The following is a 24,861-nucleotide window of genomic DNA, read 5'->3' on the forward strand; positions in this document are numbered from 1 at the left end:
CTTATTAAAGTAAGAAAGTAGGTAAAGTTTATTTCTAGAGCATACTTAAACATAGCTTAAGTTGACCAAAGTGCTGTACAAAGAAGCACAGGTGCTGATAAAAACACTGAAATGTTAAAAAAAAGTAGAAACATAACAAACATACAGAAAAACGTCCCAACATCAACAAGCAGCAATTTAGAAATACATAATTATTGACATGACAAAATGAGCGATTAGTGTGTTTTTATAAAGGCCAAAGAGTAATAATTCGTCTTTAGTCTAGATTTAAATAACAGACATGGAGTTATCTAAAGGCAGCTGGTACAATCACGGAGCAGCACCTGCAAAGGCTCTGTCACCTTTTAGTTTAAAGCTATGGTTTCTGTCGTCCTATGAGGAATTCTAAGTAGACTGTTGGCACGTCCAAATGATACAAGTCTTCCGGGATTGTGCGTGCGCCCACGCCCCTCCACACAGTTACCTAGCAGCCACGGAGGACACAGAGGATTAAAACAACATGATGGACTCTTCAGAAGAGGCTATTATCTTCACTCAAGTTTCCGCGTGTGAAAGTCACCGGCCGCCACAATCTTCTGAACATAGTCATGCTGAGAAATCCAGAGAGAGTTGTACGTAGCTGATAGTCCTAATTAGCTTTGTAGCAACTCATTTGGCAACGGCTTGAATGTAACAAACCTACATTAATATAAAAAAGTTGCTGACTAAAGCTTTAAGTCGAGATCAGGGGACATAGAGGAGGGAATTTTTTTTTCCCAACATTTGTTGCCTTCTGAAGTTTTGTGTTTTTTTTTTTATTAACTTTTTTTAACAAGTCTTTTTTTTTTTTTATGTTTTTGTCACTTTTTTAAATACACAATCCCAACCTCCCCAAAGTCAATCCAAAGTGACGCCTTTGTCTGGACGTACTGGATTTGACTTTGCATTTCTAAGCCTCTGCATTGGTGTTGTTTAAAAGTCAACCTGCTAAAACATGCTGAACCTCTAGTATAGCCCTTTTTAAGTTTACAAGTAAATGTTATTACTAGTATAGTCTTTCAGTTTATATTTGTTTGTGTCAGTTTATGTACTGCTAGCATCTCCGTAATCTGTTTTCCTTGAACATATGAATCACCATTTTTCCACATTTTTATAACCATCAGGAAACTGTAGATGACACCCTTGTTTTTTTCTTGTTATACTTCTACTTCCTCTGCAGACATTTTGCTGAACTTCCGAACTACTTTTGTGAGCACGTCGGGTCAGGTGGTGTACGACGCCCGCTCCATTTGCGTCCACTACGTCACCACGTGGCTCTTTGTTGATCTCATCGCCGCCCTGCCCTTTGATCTGCTTTACGCTTTCAACGTCAGCGTGGTGAGTCTCCTGTCTGGGTTGACATTAAATTGGGCTTCATCTTTTTATTTCTATTTTCTTTCTTGAGGTTTTTATATCTTATTTTCTTTTGTAGTAAGGTTCTCCTTCTTTGTCTTTGTGAGCAACCTAGGTGTTAGCTTCATATTGTAATTTTGTTTTCTAGATATTTCTTTCTTATGTTTTCCGAGTTGTTTACTTAATTTTTTTATACTTAGATATTATGTTTTTTTTAGTCTTCCTGTATGTTTTAATATTGTCTGATTTAATGTAGTTTTGTACCCTGTTAAGTAAAAATTCAGGAGCAGCACAACTCATTTCACATGCGTGAAGAAGGTTCGGGAACACCATGTGTTATTGTGCAGTTCCATCCCAACTCTCAGGAGTTACTGTCTTCCTGAAGGTGGATTTAAACTCATGCTGGAGGTGTTTGGTTTAGCTTAGTCTCACTCTTTTATGTGTTTTAAAAAAAATTAAAAATGGCAGAAGAATTTTCTAAGTGGACCTTGATGGTCCTTGAAGCTTTTCTGTAGAGCACAATAGGCTGCACCTATGTTAAACAAATTTAAGTCAATTGGACTTACGGTGTGGGGGGCGTGGCCTTTCAAAGTTTGCATTTTGATGATTACAGCGCCACCATGTTGCCGATTGGGTTCATATTTCTATAGAAGCACATGCTCACCATATCCAGGTATTCCCCCAAGTTTCATGTTTCTCGCTCGTTCCAGCTCACGGGGATTTGAGCCGGCGCGGCAGACAACAAATAATAATAATGATAAATAGAAGAGACAAACATAGAAGGGTTCTACTACCGACAACAAAGATAGAAATCATATCACATCCATACAGGGATAGTAGTTTACATTTGTTAAAACATAATAAAATATATGACACACTGTTATTGGATATCGGCCAAAAACACATATTCAGTAAATTGAAACTATCAGAAAGCAAAATATGGTAGGGGACCATCTCTACAATAAATACAAAAATTCACCTTTTGTTTTCTAGGGGAAAAAAACCACTTGAATGTACACACACACTCTGCACACTCTCCAGCATTCATTATTATCCACACTAACACACCGATGGGCAACGAGCCAAGTTAGGGGGAAGAGAAAATGAAAGAATAATGTTCCCTTGTGAATGTATCAGCTCAACATTTCATCCAAAGTGACGCTCATCAGACAAACAAATGGCACCGTGCCAATCTGGTGTCAGTGCACACACTGCAGGTCTTGTTTAATGTGTGTTTCTACGCTCAGAACACGTGAAGATGATTCAAGCTGCGGGGGAAATTGCTACACATGCATACAAAATGAGCATTCAGTTTTAAATTTGAATTCGGAGTCAAGATATGTTTCATTTTATATGAGAACAAGTTAAATATTCATGTTTTGAATAAAACGGCCAACTACACCAACAAATTAATAAAAAGCACACAATGAACAAAATTAGATAAAGAATACTCAGTTATTTAGATCCTTTAGTATCAAAATGATAGCGTTTTAGCAGACTGGTTCCACAGGTGAATAAGGTAAAAGCCTTTGGGCCTTATGTTGCACCAGGCGCAGGGCAAAGCCAGACGCAAGTGTCTTTGCTAGTTTAAGACGATAGCAAATGCACCTGCGCCCATGGGCGTGCTGGTCTTGCAGGGAGGTGTGTTTTCGTGAATTATTAAAATTAATTATCTTCAAGGAATGGGAAGCTATCGTCCCATTGATGAACAAAAACCTGGTATGAAGTCAATAGTGCAGCATTTCATTGTTGTTTTAACAGGTGAGGCACACACCAATGGGCTCAAATGTGCCTCAGCTTATGTACTGCGCATACAAACTGTACTTGTTACACACACAGGAAGCGCAGCAGCAACACACACATGCAAAAGATTACAAATAAAAATATGAGTGCAAATCTGCACTCGTAACAACACTGCGCCAAGACACAAACACATTTGGCGTTTAAATAGGAATGGGAGATGACACTCTGATTGTTTTTTTGCACGTTATGCCCAAAAAACACCTATGAATTAAGGAAGAACCTAAGTACAACCGTTTTGAACTATGTGCCTGGTGCACAGACTCTTTTTTTTTTCTGCCAGAAAAAGTGGATTTGGACACGCCCTAAACACCCCTGCGCCATGCGCTTCACGCCCTGCGCTTAGATGGTTAAAACAGGTCCCTTTAACTAATGGATATCTCCATGAAACTTTCCCAGTTTACTCTTACGTAAAGTTAGTTTTATGTATGCAAATGATACATTATCTAATTAAAGCTGTGTTTATTCGCGAATATTTCCAGAACAGAAATCGGAACATTGGATAAAGTCAGGTTTAAAATTGTTCTCTTCATTTTGTTTACATATTAGAGTCAAAGAGTTTCTACCGAGGAGAATCTCTTTTCATCCCACCATAAGTCAGAAAATACTATCAACAGCCATAAAAAAATCTCCACCTGCTTCCATGCACATACAGTACAACAACAGGGGGTCCGTGACCCCTAGAGAGTCCTTGGAGTAACTGCAGGGGCCACCAAGTTTTTGTTTATTTATCTAAAGTTTTTTTTGTTATTTTGTTGCAAAAATAAAAACATATCTGAAAATATACACTACATTATCTAACATATATTCACCAAAAAAATGTCTATTTGTGAAAAACAATGATACGATAAGGAAGTTAGCCACCATGTGTAAATATCACAGGTATAAACACTCATTTGTCCCTATCGCAGTAAAGCTTATTAATGAACAGAGATGAAGGTATGACTATGAATATTTTTAAGGTATATCTGTGACTGTGATGAATGAATGAAATTGGTTTTGTCTTTGAAATATGGCTTTTATCTTATTTAGTATAGGAAATCGTAAATCTGCTATTTGCACAGGCCCTCGAGTAGCCCATATGTTGATTGTATATTTGTTTTTTAATTGTTTTTTAACCCTGTGCTTGTCGTGTCTGTAACTCTTGCAGCTAAGTTGCTCAGTGTCCAATGCAAATTTCTCCTTAGGGAGACCAACAAAAGTACTTTGACTTTGGTAACCATCCACAGATACAGTTAAGCCTAACGACTCACTGTTCCTTCCACATGGATGTTTAACATTACAACAAGCTGGATAAGTGAATATGAATATTGATCCATCCATTTTCATCCTTCCGGCCAAGTTTAAAATACATCTACATTTTTATACAGTGTACATATGTAGTAGGGGGTCTTTCAGCTTGGGGGTCCTTGGCTTGTTAACGTTGAAGACCCCTCCACTAGTAGGGGCAGCAGGCCCCTTTTGACTCCATTTAATTGTAATGATAACATTCAAAATAGGTGGTTTTGCTAGTTTTTAAGAATAAATTGTTGTATAAATTAGGCTATGAATAATATACAGTATATATACATACCCCTCAGTAGAAACCTTCAGAATACAATTAGAAATGAAACTGGAAGGTTTGGAGTCTGTGGCCTAAGTGCTCCTGAAGTGAAGATTTCTGGCAGAGAACAAAACTCTTTTGGAGAACACTGCCTTAAAAGATATGTATTGTCAAATTGCAAACCTCTTTATGGGAAACCACGATTTACAGACACAATATCTAATAAAATCCTTAGCATCCTATACATGTCTATGCATAGGATGCTAATGATTAATGTTTAGACCCAAATAGACAGAGTTGTAAAATAAACACCTAAATGTGTATTTTGTGATTGTTTTTTCCCTCGTTATTCTGAAAGAATCAAAGCAAAACAGCCATTGATTGACCAGTGCATAAAAACCATGTCACGAAGGCTGAGACTGTGTATTTGAACCAATGTGGTATGTGTATATATGTGTGTGCAGTACTTTGGAGTCCACCTGTTGAAGACGGTCCGGCTGCTCCGGTTGCTGCGGCTGCTGCAGAAGCTGGAGCGATACTCCCAGTACAGCGCCGTGGTTCTCACTCTGCTGATGTCCATGTTCGCCCTGCTGGCCCATTGGATGGCCTGCGTCTGGTACTTCATCGGGCGCAAGGAGATCGAAAGTCCCGGCTCCTGGGATATTGGTCAGTGCACTCTTTCACTCATGGCTGTAAGATACTTAAACAATGTTATAGATACTTAAATCTTTAGTTGCTAACTTCTTTTATAGTAATGAACATCTGTTACATTCAAGCCGTTGCCAGTGAGTTGCTACAAAGCTAATTAAGACTATCAGCTCCACACATCTCTCTCTGGATTTCTCAGTATGGCTATGTTCAGAAGATTTTGGCGTCCTGTGACTTTGTGACTTTATCGTTGCTCGGTTTTGTGAAAGCCGAGCAAAGATAATTACCTGTTCTGAAGAGCCCGTCGTTTTTTTTTTTTTTTTAAATCCTCCATGTCTTCCTTGTCTACTAGGAACTGCGTGGAGGGGGCGGGGGCAATTACAGAAGGCTTGTATTATATGGACTCGCCAACGTTTTTTGTCATTACTTAGAATTCCTCATGGGGGCGACAGAGATTACGTACTATAGCTTCAAGTATAGGTTTGAGGTGCATTTTATTTAAGAAACAGACGTCTTCTCCACTACATTTATTTGACAGCTTTAGTTACTTTAAAAAGAAAAGAGAATTATAGAAAACACATTATCCTAATATTTAATCTGATGCGTGACAAAAATGTCAAACGCTGTATACAGTACAGAAATTTAAACCATTATCTATCATTCTAATGCTACTTCTATAGTAATGTATCCATAGTCTTGCAGTGCCAGCTCTATATTTTTTTTTAGTAACGGTATCATTAAATTGTGCATTGTTCAACACGTTTTTTTTCACTTGTCCAGTCAGGTGAGTTAAACAAAAAAACTATGCTCATACTCTAAATGTCCTGCCAGTGCCAGAGAGCAGAATTTCATTTGGGCAAATTCAGCAAATCTATGATTGGGTTCTCCATCATTCTTTTTAAGTATGTTGTAGGTTCTGTCTTTCCAAATGCAGACTGAATGAGATCCTGTCTAATTGCAGCCCCTTTTAGTGGTTTAGTACGATGAGATGGGCAGATTCTTCCAGAAATTTGCACTTTATACAAATTACCGGCCCATCCCAAACTTCATTATCAGTTTTTCACACCGAAGCAGTAAAAAGGAAAGCTAATCACATCACAAAAAATCCAACTCTCCCCCCTGGATAGTTCATTCCAGTTAGTACAATTAGGCCACCACTAGAAATTCCCTCTATTCAAGACATACACTCACAAACACTCCTTTATTCCCACTGTGTAGCTCCCTCCAGTTAACTGACACAGACACAAGGCGTTCTTATTTACGGGCATTTATTGGTCTTCCTGGATGTCATCAAACATGCCTTCACACCATGCCTTTACACCATGCCGTGAGAACTAAATACATAGAAACATAAAAATCACGTCCGAGTTTTGTTTTCGCACTGTACGCTGAGGACGATTTTCTTTCATGACTGACAAAAGACAAGTGTCACTTGTTTGCTCTCACTCGCTGTCTCTCTCTCTCTCTCATTAATTTGTACCAGCATACTTATCATTATCATTGTCCTTTCAGCAAACCACATAACGACAGACAGTCACAATGACGTCAATTCATGTCAGCAGTCCAACAGACAGGAAGACTCCACCTTTTAATAGCCAGAGAATCCAAATTTCAACGGCTTTAGTGGGCCTTAGAGAGACAAGCAGACACCAACTACCACAGCTTTCAGTCAAGCAAATGTACACTACACTTCTTTAAAATGTAATATCTTCCTTTTGGAAACCACCACAAGGGCAGACAATCTAAAAAAACTACAACATTTAGCATCCCTTAGAGCAGGGGTCGGCAACCTTTACCACTCAAAGAGCCGTTTGGACCCGTTTCACACAGTAAAGAAAGCACTGGGAGCCACAAAACCCTTTTGAAATTTTAAATGAAATAACACTGTATGTAACGTTTTTTTTTTGCCTTTGTGCTATTTACAAACAAACTATACTGTGTTACATTTATGAAATCAATGAACAACTGCAGAGAAAATAAAATATAATTTCTGCATGCAACAAAACATTTTTAACTCCGGAAAAAAACAAAAAACGTTGGGTTAACGATTTAGTAAACCAGGGCTAGCACTGTCAACTTGGCTCAAATGGCAAAACATCTGCAGTTCCACAGGGTAAAGGACTCACAGGGCTGCGCGTCCTTTACCCTGAAGAGCTGTGTTCAGGTGTTCAGGTGCGCTGTCATGTCCACGAGACGTGGAGCTTCCCAGCCACTCTGGCTGTTCCCAGCTCGTCCAGTAACAAACGGAACTGACGGGGATTTAAACCTTTTGCCATTAATTTACTCAGAATCTGAATGACAACATTCATGACTTCTGTGCATTCCGGAGGAAATGTTTGAGCACACAGTGCTTCTTGGTGCAGGAAAAGTCAGCAACTTCCTGTCCAGCGACTTCTGCAGGAGTCACAAAGCCGTTGTGCGCGCCAGTCATACTCGGTCCTCCTTCTGTACCACTGACACGGGGGGTTATTCCTCTTGCTCTTAAACAATTCAAGACAGCCTCACAGACGTCCCCCCCCCGTGTTTGGCCTTTTAGTGGTATCAACTGAATCATTTCTTCTTGTGGCCCAGTCGAGTTTACAGACTGGCAGAACAACGCAATTTGTTAAATATCAACTTAGTCTTTAGATTCATCACAGGCAGCTGAGGAGGCCACAGCTGACTTGATGTCTTTAGTTTGCTGTACAAACTAAAATAAAATACATTTTAATTAAATATTCATTAAGTGTTTTTTAAAGCTGAGACGCATCAGAGGGATCAAAGAGCCGCATGCGGCTCCGGAGCCGCAGGTTGCCGACCCCTGCCTTAGAGGAACAGCATCTGGTTACATTCTATAGTTTTATTTTCAACAAACCCCATGAAAATAACAAAACTTTCCAGCTTCCCTCCCTGTTGACAGTTGCCCCCGTAGCCCACTGGTTCCTACTAAAGCTATGAATCCTTAAAAAAATGCCTGAAGTAATTTCTAAGAGAGATTCAGCACCACGGTCAGCTCCAGTCAACTCTGCAAGACAGAGAGGAGAAATCAGCACCCTGGACAGAGGCAGAGAGGCTCTGCTGTAACACTGAAAAGTTTCCACCAGTCACTGATACTACTTGTGTTACTTTCCACAAAAATACTTTTCAAAGTTACAGAGTGCTTTACAAAGACATCAAAACTAGACTAAAAGTAGCCGATAAGTAATCAGTAAACGTAGAATGAATACAGTAGTAATGATGAGCAAGGTAAGAATTACGGATAAAGAGCCGTTTCAAAGGAAAGTAATTCTGAAAAAGCATTTTGATGAGAGATTATAAGAAGAAACTCCTCCAATAAGTTGTGATTCCAAAGGCTCAGTCTCCTCTGGTATTTAGCTTTGACCTGGGAGTTACTAACAGATCTCAGGCTGCAATCAGGGTCATAAGGGGGCAAGTGTGATTTAATGGTAGTAATTGAAATTTAAATATAAATTCTAAAACATACAGTACAAGAAACTAGTGTATCGTTGCTCAAATGGGTGTTATGTAAACACTTCTGCAGCATTTTGAGCTAGTTGAAGTTTAAGAGGCTGTTTTGAATAAGACAGGAACACAGCGAGTTACAATAGTCTAAGTGGGATGTAATAAAAGCATGGATGAAAGTATAAATAATGAATGCCTTAATTAAAATAATTGGGAAAAATCTAACCTTTGAGGACACCAATTTTCATTGCAAATGAATAATGTATCATAAATAAATAAATGCTATTCCTTTAAAATACAAGGGGCATAAGTATACACACCCCTATGTTAAATTGCCATAGAGGCAGGCAGATGTTCATTTTTAAAGGCCAGTTATTTCATAAATCCAGGATACTATGACCCAATCCCAAAATAGGACTAAAGACTACAGACTTAATTGATCTCAGGTGCTAAGTGAGTGAGTGTGCGAGGCCACATGGGCTGACATAGGTATAAATGGGATTAGGACAGCACTTCACGAAATCATGTTACCTTGGCGACGTATAATAACAAAGATGTTGCTGACACTTGCCGGTTTGGGTTGGATTTTTATTTCAAGTTTGCTGCTTTCCACACGGCTGAGGCACAGGAGACGGCTGCCTGATTCCACATTTTTTTCAAATTCTTGTTTTACAAGCTGCAACGGTTCCGTTCTGCAGTCGTGTGTCGTGCTGTTGTTTACCTTTTGGAATTTCCAGATTTCCCAATGGTCTCCGCGGTCAACGTCACAATGCTTTGAACTGTGGGTAATTCTCTTTGGTGAAGTCTGCATCGATGCAGACTCACAAAAAGGTAAAGGTAAGCGTGTACTCAAACTCCCTTTGAAAGTCGACATTGGGACAACCCTAAGCCCTTGCAAATTTTGCGAGAACGCGCACCAAAGACTGTGAGTCCGGACTTTCGGATTGGGCCTATGCATCCTGATAAAGTTCCCCTTGGCCTTTTGGAATTAAAATAGCACCACAAGTCTGGCTAATGGATCAGTAATTAGGAAACTACTCAGGTGTTAAATCTTCTAATGTTGTTGGTTTAGCTGCTTCACTCAGTTTGATTGCCATTTATTTATGCTGGCAGGCTTGTCTCATTGTCTGTCTGAGAACTCTCTCTCTCTTTCTCAGTCTCACACACACACTCCGACACGCACAACACAAACGCACACACACCCACTCATACTCAAGGTCACTGCTGCCGGCCTGAAATGTGCGATGCCAGAGATCAATGACTGGCTGAATCCATATTTTATAACTCACATGCCCTCTCTCGCTGTCCTTGTCTTCTGATTCTGCTGTCTGTAGTGTCTCAGCTGGCTTCCTCCATTCAGCCACTCAGAAACACTGTATTTCAATCATTTATCCCTCTTCACATCCTACTTTCTGTTTTATCCTTCCTTACTCCTTCCTTCCTCTGTCCATGCTGAACTTCTTTTTCCCCCCATTCCTCTTCCTCTGAAGCTGAATGGCGTTCTTCATATTTGTAAAATGAACTTGGATCTTCCGTGTCTTTCACACATCAAGTCATGGTGTGTCCATTAGCCTGATTGAGCAGATCTGAGCAGGTTTAAAATGTTTTGTGACAGTCTTTTTCTTTATGTTTTGGTTACCAGTTCACTTTTTTTTCTTAGACCTCAGCAGGTCTAATCATGCGGCATCATAACCACAGCTTTTTGTGTGGTTTTACAGATCCTTTAATCTATTATAATACATTGGTTTAATAAGTTAATGACATTTTTTTGTACTATAAATAATAAAGTGGCGTAAAAAATACAATTTCCTTTTAAAATAAAGATTCATGAAGTCCCATGAATTGAAAAGTCATATAGTAATTACATGATGCAGCCAAAATGGAACTAAACCTAGTTATTTGCCACCACTGGGTGCCTATCAAAAAGCTGGACAATTAAGGAAGTATTCAGCTCTGAATGGGCCTAAGCTGGAGTTTTGTGAAGGAACAATAAGATATATTGAATTTATTTAAGGCAACTGAAAAGGCAATGCAAGTGCTGAAATATATTTCTAATAAATGTCTTTCTCTGTCTCTCAGGTTGGCTCCATGAGCTGGCCAAGCGTCTTGGGTCCCCCTACGTCCTGTCGACGCTGGTCCCAGCCACAGTCAGCAGCGTCCCGGCCAACAGCAGTCAGTGGAACCTGTCGGAGGTCGGAGGGCAGGACTCCTGGAACTCCAGCCAAAATTACGGAAACACGTCTGGAGGAGGGGCCGTGGCGGAGACGACCCCCGGAGGCGGGAGTTTCGGGGTGCTGGGTGGCGGCCCGTCGATGCGTAGCAGCTACGTGACGTCGCTTTACTTTGCTCTGAGCAGTCTCACCAGTGTGGGATTTGGAAATGTGTCCGCCAACACGGACTCAGAGAAGATCTTCTCCATCTGCACCATGCTAATAGGAGGTGAGAAGTTTGTGTGTGTGTGTGTGTGTGTGTGTGTGTGTGTGTGTGTGTGTGTGTGTGGTGTTTCCCTTTAAAAGAAAAACATTTTGGCAAGTGTCTTTTATTGTCTGACGGTCACGGACTGAGGGCAGCATTATTGTAGAGCCCAATTGTTTCTGTGACAACAGAATAATGGACGGAATAGCAAAATAGAGAATTTAAAAAAGCTAAAAGACGGATTCCTTATGACCCTACATTGAGTCAGTGCTAAAAACAAACAGGAGATTTAAAATTACAGTATGACCACTTCTACGTTGTCCCCTGAGCCGCCCAATGTGTTGGGCATCAGAGAGACATTGACGCACAGCCGAGCATTTGTATTCAAAACCATCTGCTGACTGTCTCGTTTGTCCCGTTTTTATTAATTGAGGGGTTTCTTTACATGTTTGACTGTGCATTTGTTTATTTGCTATTAGGATGCAATTGCTTTTTAAAAGATTCAACAGAATTCACACAATGTTAAGAGGGAGGCAAGTCATGCCACGCCTAGGAGCCACTGCCTGGAATGATCTATCTCAAGTTTTAAAGTGAGTGCGGGGAACCACTAACAGCCTCTGACCTAATGGCCTCAGATTACGGGTAGGAGAATGGAGCTGGATCAAGTCAGATATGTATGGAGGAACTTGACCGTGCGGGGCTCTCAAAGCAAAGACCAGGATTTTAAATTGAATTGTATTCATTGTACTGGTAACCAGTGAAGTGCTGCTAACAACAGGTGTAATGTGTATTCTTTTGTTAATGTGAGTGAAAAGCCTTGCAGCAGAGTTCTGAACAGCCTTGAGACAGTATGCTCCTTCTAATTCAAACAGATGAAAAGACTGTTATAGTAATCTAAGCGAGAGGAAATGAATGATTGTCTCCTACTCCCCCTTGGACACTAGTTTTCTTAATTTGGAAATATTCCTTAGTCGGAATTAACAGTTTCTAATTAATTGTTTAGATTGGTGCTCCAAGGATATGGCTGAATCAAAAACAACTCCTAAGCCCCTGAGGCTCAGGTGGACAGATGAGCCTAAATCACCAATATGCTGCCTTATCTGAGGGATTCTATTTTCAGGGCCAATAATTAGTGTTTCTGTTTTATCTGAGTTCAGAAGCAAAATATTGTAACATAACCACTGTTTGATAGTCAAGCAGTTGATTTAAAGAAGACAGTTAATAGAACTCAGATTCCTTAAACGAGCAGTACAGTTGAAACCTCCGCATACGGGTGCGTGCTTTGTAGTTTTACTGAACGTCACAAAACACTGATTACATTTTCTAGAATAAGTACGATTGTAAGATCCAGCCAGTAACATCAAACCATTTAAGAATTGGGTTTTAGTTAAACTAAGCTAATAATCAAGCAGGTTTTATCTTGCTAAAATCCAGAAAGGACAGACGTTGTTCAAGAAATGAACATCTACAAGAGAGGGTCAATAAAATGAATATCCAGAGTACAATAGATTTGATTATCTTGTGACATTTACACATTGTTTCAACATTCACATTTAGCAACAACAGTACAGAGGGTATATTCTGTATCAACGCAGGTTTTTTTAACCCTTGAGTGGAGACAGCTAGCAGTGTGTCACCTTTCACACAAATGTCTACAGATGCTACATTTTCAAAAGTACGTAAATATGTGAATTTAGTCACAAAACTTCTGTATATAGCGCTGGTGACCTGATCGCCCAAGACATATTTTAAAACCAAGTGTAAACAGGCTCCCTTTTTTAAAGTATGACTTTGTTTTTTGTGCTGATCTATAATGGAGAGAGCTGAATTTTCTGGAAAAAATTAGATTTGGTGGGATAAATGCCAAGATTTATGGTCAGAGGATGGTTATGTACATCGCACCATTTAGTGCTGTCACACGTAACGTGTTTAATAATTTCTGTTTGGTTAATTTGAAACATTTAACACATTAGAAATTAATTGTGGGTTGACAGCGATTTCACTTGGTTGTATATGAGAGGTTGTAGTGAGCTCAGTTCCGCTGCCTGGATGAAGACTGTGGTATTGAATAAACAGGAAAACATCAGGCATGCACTGGTGTCATTCTAAACAGGCTAACAAACAGGCAAGGGGGCTAAATAAGTCCCTAAATTTAACCACAAGTTTAACCAAAAAATCCTGGCAAAATTGATTGGGCTTACTAGTCATTTTCATCATTTCGCCTTTTTTTTTTTTAACAACACGTTATGTCATCAATAATAGCTAATAACTTGTCTTTAAAATCATTTGTTTATTCAGATGGAAGATAGTTAGGTATAGGCCTATAATATATGTATAATCCCCATGTCAGGTAGCAAGTAGCCTTAATCTCTGAAAGAGTTGTAAGTAATACTCTGTACTGTCTGTAGCCAGTGACATTACATTATTTTATTTTCAATGCAGATGTAATGTCATTGTACATTTTTTGTCTTTATTTGAAGGCTGAGGCTTCATTAATAAACACAACCACTATTGTCATCATTGGTTTTGAGATGTTACTTGCTGTGAATACCCTGTGTGATGGGTTACAGTATTGTGGCATAGTATCAGGACTTACCGGCTAGTGGCTTTCATGCACGACTAAGGGAGGATGGTCGGATGATGGGCTTATTTGGGAGAAAGTCCTTACCTGTTTTTTAGCCCTAGTCAGTCCCTGTCAGAGGACACAATGATGTGTTGAGAATGTCTCAGGCCTCAGTGCACATTAAATGGGCTACAAACACACACACACACACACACACACACACACACACACACACACACACACACACACATACACACACACAGAGCTAGTCAAATCACATACTTCACATGATACTTCTGTCTCTGCTCAACATTTTCTGACTGATGGAATAAAGTAATCTGCTAGTTTCCAGTGAAAGGTGCTAATGTGCCTTAATCGTTTAACTCATATATATTCTCATTATTTTACACTGTTGGATTCAGTCCCACACACATCGTCTTAGAGCATGAAATGAGTTCTAATCCACAGGTGAAATAGTTCAGTCTGCTGTAGTTTAGGTAAGTAACATTTGTTTAAAGCTGCGTTTGGAAATCTTTAACACTTTTTAATGATGAGGATTCCATTTATAAAGCTTTACATCTTCAGAAGGAACCCATGAGCTTGGGGCTTTTATTTGTTTACCTCTATTTATTCAGGGGAGGTTCACTGAGACGAAGCCTCTCTTTTGCAGGAACGCCCTGCAAAACAGAGGTTACATTCACAGTTTCACATTCAAGCTTCACATTCAAGTGGTTTAGGGTTAAGGGCCTTGCTCAAGGGCAACCCAGTGGTGGTAATGAGGAGGGACAAGTGCAGCTCGTTCCCTTTCCCCAACCACAAGCTTGCTTCTCTAATCTTTGCCTTTTTGTTGACGATAAGGTAAACAGAATGAAACTATTCTAATCCTTGAATTTAATTGGGACTTTTGGAGTGTGATGCATTTAAATGACTTTGCTTAACCACAGAGATGTGTCTCGTGTATAGTCATTTATTATAGGAGAGTGTGCTAAGCAAACCACAGAGAGAGAAAAGAGAGTAAACTATAGCTTCATTACTCTCTCTAAGTTTCTGCTGTTCTGAGCAACCCAGAAGCTAAGCAGTGTGTGCCCTTTAGCTCTCCCCAAAAGATATTTATACATCTGTACTCTGGAGTTTTCCCTTAATGTGAGGTGGGTCACCGCCTGAAGGAGCACTCATGCTAAAATAATGTCATTCTGGGTCTAGGTGTCAGTGGACTGTGTAAGTGTCCTGTGGTCTGAATGCTGTATCAGCGGCTTTTCTACTTGGGCTAGAATTATATTCAGGGAGAAAAACTGCTCTGCAGTGCAGTCGAAAAAAAGTACACACAAGATAAATGGTTTAGTTCCAGTCCTTACTGCTGGCTGGCTGTGTTTTATAAAGGTTAATTTATTAAGAGTTATTGCTCATACTGCGATTAATGCTCTTTGGGGTTTTAGATTAATAATTTAGTTGTTCTAATGTAGGTGTTGTCTTCACTAGAAATAAAAGATTCTTTTAATTTCAGTCATGTGTTCCTTCCATTTTGTGAAAGCAGTAATCCACTCGAGGCTTTACACTGGTTTCAGAGCAGCTGAACCCTTTTAAGCCTGGTGCTCTTTGACTTCTCGGGACTTGTGAAGACAACCTTTTGAAGCTCCCTGCTGTGCGGAAGCATTATGGGATTTTCCCGAGCAGTTTCCGGATAAAGGTCAATCAAACAGAGTATGTGTAATTGAATCTTTAATCATACTGAAAACACACAACCTCTCCTCTTCTCCAGCTTTGATGCACGCGGTGGTGTTTGGCAACGTGACGGCCATCATCCAGAGGATGTACTCGCGCCGCTCGCTCTACCACACCCGCACCAAGGACCTGAAGGACTTCATCAGGGTCCATCGGCTTCCCAAGGCCTTGGAGCAGCGCATGCTGGAGTGTTTCCAGACGACGTGGTCGGTCAACAACGGAATAGACGTTAGTGAGGTGAGAGAGCAACCAGGGGCGATTCCAAGATATTTTAAGTAGGGTGGGTGGGGGAAATAATCAGTTATTATTTTCACTTGTTTTCAACAATCCTATTTCCGAGGGGGCCAGTGCCACCCCGTTCCCCCCCTTCTAGCCCCGCCCCTGAGAGCAACTCACATTCAATTAAACACTTGGAAGTGTGTGAATATTGCATTGTTTTTTATGAACACATTGTTCCAGTTTCAACCTTACATCTGCATCAACACTAAAGGGTAATTTCACTCAAAGTACAAAAAAGCTGGATCTACAAATGGTTTTCATTCGTCATTGTCGTTTTGAGATATGTGCGTCTCAGATTTCTGCTATAACACCAGCACAATGAAGGAAAACTGCCGCCAATGCACAGCTGTTAATTGTAAATCGGCCCCCTCGCTTTGCAGCTCCTGAAGGACTTCCCAGACGAGCTGAGGGCCGACATCGCCATGCATCTGAACAAGGAGCTGCTCCAGCTGCCGCTGTTTGAATCGGCAAGCCGGGGCTGTCTGCGCTCTCTCTCCCTCATCATCAGGACCTCCTTCTGCGCCCCGGGCGAGTTCCTCATCCGGCAGGGAGACGCCCTGCAGGCCATCTACTTCGTCTGCTCGGGCTCCATGGAGGTTCTGAAAGACAACACTGTGCTGGCCATACTGGGTGAGTCAGAGGAGCCGAGGCATCGTTACAGAAAGATTCCCAGTCCTTTACATGCTAGGGCTGCACCATATGGGGAAAATATGCAACATGCCATGATCCATTGATGATTATTTTGATAATGATATTATTTGCGATAAATAAACAGATATTAAGGTGTACACAGTTCTGATGTTCCGCTGCTTTCAGTATTCAGCTATAATACACAAACTTGCTTGTTGAATTTGAGCATAATTTCCAACATTATATTCTTGTACACATTGAACGTTGAACATAAAAAGCTAAAATGAAAAAAAGTGAGCGTTACGTTTTAAAGTTTAGTTCTGTACTGATACTCTTTACTAACAAAAATCTGTCTTTAGGTCTATGTTGCAGCCTTTTTCAATGCGTTAACATCGCCACAACGATAAAAGAACAATATATTATGCAACCCTGTTACACTGAGAAGTTACACTGATACAAGTTTTGATTCGGACATAAGCAGCTAGTTGGTAAGACTTTATTAAATTTAAATACTTTAAATACTACCAGAATGTGGGAGTATGTGGAAAAAGCTTGAGTGCTTTATGTTATATACTGTATACCTACATATCTAAATGTTTCTAATGGCACAGGGGGAAGGGTTCTTCTGAGCCAAACAGAAATCTGAAATAACATTCTTGCTTTTCCTTATTTGATGACGACAATCATTTTTAAATGAATGGAGAGATGGGAACAAAAAACTGATTTATAAAATGGCTTTAGATGAATGTAAGATTGCAAAATGACACGCTGGGTACCTAATCAGAGAAATGGGTGGTCTATTTATTAGGCGAGGGAAATGATGGTTAAATTTGTGATACACAGTCCTTTGTGCAGCTTAGATAGGTAAAATCCCCTTAAAATTGAGACTTTATGAGGATGTGAGATGATTAGCGGGACAGATAATTTATGTAAGAAACGTTCATTTGAAGAACGAACACTCTGAGAAGAACCGGGGCAACTATGTGTCTGTTCGCATACGGTAGTACGGACTGAGAGATCACCTCTCGGCTCAGTGATTACAGTGGAAGTAACTCCACAGTGATGGCTTTGAATGGGTTTTGGTTTCATCCGATCAGACCCTGGAGAGCGACGTGATCCAAATTTGTTATAAATATTTTTATTATCAAGCTTCAATTTTCTTCAGAAGTCTTTTACTTTCCTACATCAAGGTGGTGTGCGTCCATCATCTCCGTGAGCCATGACTTTGGTGTTTGGATTTCTTTCTTTTTCCAAACTAAGATGATACACTTTTTTTGCAGTGCGAATCCCATTGACCAAGAAGTGACGTTGAGCCATTGTCATTTTCTTTGCTTCATTGGATATCCCTAGAATTACTAGACCTAGATCAGGGACAATTAAATATTTAACACACAAGACAGGAAGCTAACGTGATCAGGATCTGAGTGGAAAGTAGGTGGATGAGGGAGACGGAAAAAAGGAGGAAGAACGGTGCGTGCGTGCAACAGTGCGTGCGTGTGTGCGTGCGTGCGTGCGTGCGTGCGTGCGTGTGTGCCACTCAAACATCAGGGAAGGCCGGGCCTAAGAGAGAGCTGCTGTTTGTGCTCTGTTGCTTTGAAGAGTTATTACCATGCTCGACACACACACACACACACACACACACACACACACACACACACACACACACACACACACACACACACCAACATCCACACAAACCAAGACACACAGGGGCAAGGCTTCCAGAAGTGTTGAGCCTGTTAGCTACACACTGATCCTTCAATCCAGTGTGAATACAGATGTAGGGCGTCTTGCTATCAGACATCACATATGGCAGAATATGGAGACTAGGGCTGGGTATCGGATACTGGGACTTTGATAGGGGTTCCAAAACAATACCTTTTTCAATAACAATTTTGTATAATCTGAATCAGAATCAGCTTTATTTGCCAGGTATGAGGACACATACAAGGAATTTTGCTTTGGATCACATTGCTCACAATGCGCTTACTCATACATAACAAACATCAAAACAAACAACATATACTATTACCACTATAAACAGAAACAATATAGACAGGTTGAGACAATAATGCAATGAAGAGTGCAAAGTATGCAGGAGTTAATTATAATTACGATAGTTATTATTATTTTAATTATGAAGCATAGTGCAAAGGATGCTGGAATAAATAGCATGTTATTATATAAGTGTTATATTACAATATGAACAGCATGAACAGCCCTGAAATAGAGACTGAGAGTGATGAATAAATAATAAGTGGAACCAGTAAACAGACTGATTAGAGACAGCGTTGCTGGGTTAATGCACTGGAATTGAACCTGGCACTATTTTCATTCTAACAAAAACAATTACAACATTACTCATTAACGGACAAATCTTATTTATGTTTCAGCTCTTACTACGTGAGCCCCGTCTCTACAACGTTAGACAGCCAATCACAGACATTATTAGATCTTTGTAAAAGCATGCTACGTGTTTATTGGCTCACTGACACTGATGTGATTTACTTCTTAGGTACTGAAATTGGGCATTGAATAACAAGCCCTTTTTTTAATACAATGGGGGCAATTCGGACAGTGCCTACAAATTATTGAATTTGGTACCGAGCCCTTAGAGGGACCAATTAATGAATAAATTAAGATGTATAAAGGCAGTCCTTTCTCTTTCTGTTGTTGCAGATAGTATGAATACATGAGAACCAGATAAGGCCGGTAAACTTGACAGAATTTTGGTGCATTCGCTGCTCGGGCATCAAATATATTGTGCAGTTGACGGGGAATTCTATACGGAGCCCCCGAGGTGACATGGAGGGGTGGGGGAGGGAATCATGTACTGGGGACAAACACTTTTGCGAGATCTCGAGTTTTATTTGCGAGGTCTTGACTTTGACATGGAGAAAAAAAAAATTGACTTTGTTTTGCGAGATCTCAAGTTTTATTTGCAAGTTCTTGCAAATCCAACAAACAATTAGGCTAACCAAGCCTAATTAATCAGTAACGCTTATCAAAATAAACGTGGTATATTGTAAACGATGTATTTCGATAACCAAGGAGATGTAGTCATGTCGTGCTACCAGCTGGCTAGCGCGCTATGCTACTAGCTAGCTGGTAGATGATGTACTCTAATGGCTTTTTTTGTCCACAACCCAAAAACATATTCAGTTTACTGTCACCGAGGGGAAAAGAAACTACAAAATATTGACATAAAAAAAATGACATCAAATATTTTTTTTCTAAAAAAAGACTCAAACCAACTAATTGACTATCAAAATAGTTGGCGATTAATTTAAAAGTTGAATTGATTATTCTTTACTTTCACTTTTAATACTTTTAAATACATTTTCCTGAGGGTAATTACTGTACATACTTTTACTTAAGTAACATTTTAAGTTCAGTACTTTTACTTGTAACTGATTATTCTTACAGAGTGGTGCTATTACTTTTACTTAAGTGAAGGATCTGAATACTTCCTCCACCGCGGTTTTGGTTCCACAGTAAATGCTGCTATCAGGGTTAACACTATAGACCGTTAAATAACATATCAATATATATGTATACAGTCTGTGGTTCACACACATCCGAGAAAGCATCTTTAAATTATACCAAAAGAAAGTGTCCTGGAAAGCAATGAGTTGTGTTAGAAATGTATGAGTGTTGTTATGTGAGCTGAACTCACAGGAGTTGGAAGCTATGAAAATATTTTTTTGTCAGATGTCTTCACTGGCACCCAGCAGCTGTAATAAGTACTTTGTTCAGGGTGATAGATTTTTTGTGGGCAGCTTGCGGATATGTTTTGTTTTCATAGGTAGACACATGCCAAAATGAAATATGGTTTAAAATATTCACACAATAATTACCCCAGAAAAAGTAAGACTCTGGCAGGATTAAAGCCACCGTAAATGATTAAAATCTTTGTTCTACAACAAATAGGTTAAAAATGTGGCATACAGGCAATGAGTCGATGAAAGCAAACGTCTAGAATGCTTGAGTAAATGAAACCACAATCAACAAAGCTGCTTAAAAAAATAATATTAATATTTAAATACTACTGCAAAGATCACCGGGAGAGTCTGACCCGGCGCTTGGTGAATTCCTTTTAAACACATTTGAAAGGCTATTTCTTCTTTTAATTCTTATCATTTTGCCGCTGATAGATATCCTTAAGTGCTGCTTCAAGCCCCTTTGGGGGGGGCGCCAAAAACTCCTCTATGCAGGAAAAACCTTTTATAATACTTTGTAATACTGTACGTGAGTAGATGATAACAGGTGTTTGTGTGTGTGTGTGTGTGTGTTGGGCTCGTCAGGTGGCATGGATGGCACTAGTGGCATTGCATGCAGAACATGGAGAGAGATGCAGCCTGGATGGCATGTCCTTTGAGCCTTTATTCCATATCCTTAATATCAGACGTCTGTTTGTCAACACTAGCTGGACACATGTTTGTACTAGTTGGATATTTTGTATTACTAGTTAAACAAAATCTTTTACTTGACACTTTTACTCAGCAACTAGTGGAACATATGTCTAACTAGTTAAAACAGAAGCCTTACTAGTGACACGGGCAGCACCGTAAAGCCTAGTTTTACCTTCCGCGTTAACTGGTTTGCACTTTGATAGTAACGTCCAGAAACAGTCCCAACACGTTTTTTGGGCTAGTTAACTAGTGGAGCGACCGTACGTCTGATATCACAGATAGGGAATAAATGCTCAAAGGGCTTGCTATGGCCTTCCACACACTGAGATTAAGAGCTGATTTTCTGGAATTAGCATGTAGCTGTGTGAGGAAAACATTTGTGCCTGTGCGTGGTATTTGTGAAATGGTGTGATCATATGTCCTCACTGCCATCGGTCTCAGGAGATGTGAAGGCGGGTTGTGTTCCAGTGAAGCCTAATATTAAACAGGACTGATTTGCAGACAGTGTGTGGGAGGAACAACCACAGAGTCATGCTCTGCACGGCTCCTTTTTACCACAGCCTCCAATATCACTACCAGTATCACATTACATTTCTATACTAGAATACAAACTCAAACTTCATTTACTCCTTTATATTTATTCATTATAGAGACACTTTTTTCCCTTTTGTTCTGCTCCATACTTTCTACTCACTTTAATGAGAGAACTCATCTCAGACTGAGAATAATCCCATTCTCAGTCTGAGGCTGCAGCTTTTTCTCTGCGTTTTGGCGTTTTGTCCATGCACACTTAATTTTAGGTCATTGAAAACTGACCGTTTGGAAAACTTCTTCCAGGGTGAAGACATTCAGAAAATTCTGTCTCCAGGGTTGTCATGTATACAGGGATAAAATTGGTGTTGTTTTGTAATAGCAGAGTGTGAGCCATTATCTCCTTTATGAGGTGTCACAAATGAGCCAACATTTTGTAGGATTCATAAGAATCTTGCTAAATTTCAAGTTTCAAAAATAGGCATACATTTCTGAGGGTTTTCTGAGGTAGTTGTTTTGCAAAAACACACACACACAAAATCGTAATCAATCAACATTTAGCAGTAAAAGTGGAAGTCAACAAACACTGAAAGAAATGTATCAAATTTGAAATTTTGTGGTCAGACAGGATGTTGCACCTTTGACAACAGCTCAGAATAATTTCTTTAATTGGCTTTCTCGCAGGCTGAAATCTAATTTCCTCTGGGTGTGCTTCAAAGCCTTTGCAACACTAATCCAGCAAAGAGGGCGAGCTTTGCCGAGGTGTGAATGTGTGAAAAGACAAAGTGATAGACTGAGAAATGGGGAGAGAATGGAGCGGTCTTCATGTGCGTTTGTCTGTGTGGCAATGACAGATGTATATGCCTTAAAAATCTGTTTTCTCAAAAGGTCAAGATGTATTGAATTAATGGCGTGTGTGTGTATTAGGTTTAACTACATTTGTGGGGACGAAAAACTGGGAATACAGTATACTTATGGGGTCCTGACAGCTTTTTGGGGACAAAATGCTGGTCCCCACAAATTTAAAAGGCTTTTTGAGGAATAAGACTTGGTTTTAGGATCAGGGTTAGAATTAAGTTAAAGTTAGGGTAAGGATAAGGGATAAGGTTAGGCATTTAGGTTTGATGGTTAAGGTAAGGGTTAGGGGCTAGGGAATGCATTATGTCAATGACTAGTCCCCACAAAGATAGTGAGACACACAGTGTGTGTGTGTGTGTGTGTGTGTGTGTGTGTGTGTGTGTGTGTGTGTGTGTGTGTGTGTGTGTGTGTAAGCACGTGCTGCGTGGCTGTGCTTTGTGTGAGACAAAGTGGAATTATCTTAAAATGCCAACCACCTGGCCTATATATGATCTTTTTTGTGATCAAATTGTTATTATTTCTTTTTTATATTCAGAAATTAACAGATACAAACAATACACTGAGACATGGGCCGCCGTCCCAAAGCCATAAAAACACAGAAGAAAGCTGAGAGGGAGGGAGACAAAACAACACACACACGACCAGAAAGACACAAGACAAGGGACCAATCCCATGCACAGATTGAAGTAAAGGCTGTAGGACAAGGCCACAGCCCGGACCTCAAAGAGCCAGCAATGTTGAAACAGGTGTCCAGGGTCTTTTCTAGCGCTCCATGGATGCGCTCTGTTGATAGTTCCAAAAAGAAAAGGGTCCATGTACAATAACAGACAAGTCACAAGGTGGCTTCTAATGGGTTGCAGTCATCCTATTAGCAGCTGTGACTTCATCAAACACAGCACGTTTTTGAGTTTCAGAGAGCTGGAGGGTTATTCATAATCAACACATTTACAGTAACAGGCACAGTATCATTAATCCAAGCGGAAATTTTGGATGCATTTTGTTCCAGAACTGACCAACAGGAGAGCACTCCCAGAACATTTGAAGAGATGTACCTTGAGTTTTAATTGGGCAGAAAGTGCATAAAGGGCTGCTAATTATTTTCATATGGTGCATTTTCACGGGGGTGAGATATGTCCTATGAATGAAACTGCAGTGAATCTGCTGATGATCTGGTTTGCGTCCTCTCTCCACCACTGTAGTGTAGACATCCTAAGTTGCAGCCACTTGCCTTACCAGATAAATTTAGAGACCGTTGGTTGTAATTTACACCAGTAGCCCGCAGGAGGGGAGAAAAGTAGCATAGAGCTCACAAAATGAACCCTGGGTAAAACATTCATTTTAACCACTGAGCCATGGGCTTTAATAGACATGGGGGACCCATCCACTTTTCCATATCTTTTAAAATGCTGTTCAGAGCAACAGAAAAGTTATGTTTAACAATCTGGTTTAAGCAGGGGAAGACCTCAATGGCTAAATATTTAAACTGCTTAACAATGAGGATGTCAGCAGAGATAGTTAAGTTGCAGGCAGAGTCATTTAAATGAAGTTGATTAGTTAATTTTAAAGCCTGATAAGTTACCGTACTCCTCACACAAAGATTGAAGGCGAGGGAGAGACTGAGATGGATTTTCTAAAAAGAACAAAACACCGTACGCAAATAATGATGCTGTTTGCTACAAATGTGTAGTGGTGACGTCATAATCGATTGGCGAATGGCTTGAGTCAGAGGCTCTAGAGAGAGGACAAATAATGCAGGACTCAAGGGGCAACCATGGCGGGAGGATCTAAAAACTGGAAATAAAGAGGAGGAGGTGCGTCCGGTTAAGACTCGGGCTGAGGGATTAGAATACAAACCTTTAATCATACCAGTGAAAGTGTTACCAAAGCCCATCACCTCTAAGACTGACCACCAAAATGATCACTCACGTCTGTCTTTGATTGCATCAAGAGAGAGAAGTGACATTGGGGTGCTCATATTTGATCTTGATCATGACGCACGCCTACACACACACACACACACACACAGACGCCCGCACACACATATACACACACACATACACATACACACACATACATTAATAGGCTGAATGTGGTCTGGTGCTGGGATCAATGATGAATAGATTGTACAATATTAAAGCATCTTGATTATTAATACCAAAGTGTGGATATAGCAGAGCCCCGCGCAGCCCAGGAAGCTCTTCACATGGTTCAGCCCATCATGACCTTTACCAAGAACCTGTGTCTACAGCGTACTTCAGGAATTATACTGTGACTGTGCTGACGTTAAACAAGTTTATTTCCAACTGATGGCCAGTCAGAGTGAGAGTGAACTCTTGACTCTTAAAGTGCAACCATGCGTTAAGCCATTTAGAGTCACGGCCGAAGACATTTTGCACAAATTTCTGAAACACGAACAAACACTCAATCAACCACACACACACACACACACACACCACACCACATGCCTCATTTGGAGCTCAACTTCTCTTCCTCTTTGACCTTTTATTACATTACACCCCTTGCTGGGCCAAGCCATCCTAATGTGTCAGTATCACTGTATGAGAAGAGCAGGTTTATAAAGGGAGACTTCATTTTGGTGCCCCCATTAGGCCTATAATATAAGAAATAGAAGACCTCCCCGACAAGTA

The 24,861-nt window shown here is 40.1% G+C and overlaps 1 protein-coding gene and 1 long non-coding RNA gene across 2 annotated transcripts in view; one reads left to right on the forward strand and one right to left on the reverse strand.

The window, feature by feature from the left end:
* kcnh3 (potassium voltage-gated channel, subfamily H (eag-related), member 3) overlaps window positions 1–24,861 on the forward strand; it is a 136,130-nt gene that overhangs the window by 102,948 nt on the left and 8,321 nt on the right. Inside the window, exons 6-10 of the mRNA XM_034885859.1 lie at window positions 1,199–1,356; window positions 5,179–5,380; window positions 10,883–11,242; window positions 15,541–15,740; window positions 16,163–16,412. Of these exons, the coding sequence (XP_034741750.1) occupies window positions 1,199–1,356; window positions 5,179–5,380; window positions 10,883–11,242; window positions 15,541–15,740; window positions 16,163–16,412 (1,170 nt within the window). The remainder of the gene's footprint in view (window positions 1–1,198; window positions 1,357–5,178; window positions 5,381–10,882; window positions 11,243–15,540; window positions 15,741–16,162; window positions 16,413–24,861) is intronic.
* On the reverse strand, window positions 10,076–18,958 carry LOC117953157. The gene is made up of 3 exons (XR_004658580.1): window positions 18,754–18,958; window positions 16,391–16,394; window positions 10,076–10,087 (listed from the first exon to the last, which is right to left on the reverse strand). It is a non-coding gene; the product is annotated as an uncharacterized LOC117953157 (long non-coding RNA).

Source organism: Etheostoma cragini, chromosome 11 (assembly GCF_013103735.1).
Source record: "Etheostoma cragini isolate CJK2018 chromosome 11, CSU_Ecrag_1.0, whole genome shotgun sequence".
NCBI classification, from domain to species: domain Eukaryota; kingdom Metazoa; phylum Chordata; class Actinopteri; order Perciformes; family Percidae; genus Etheostoma; species Etheostoma cragini.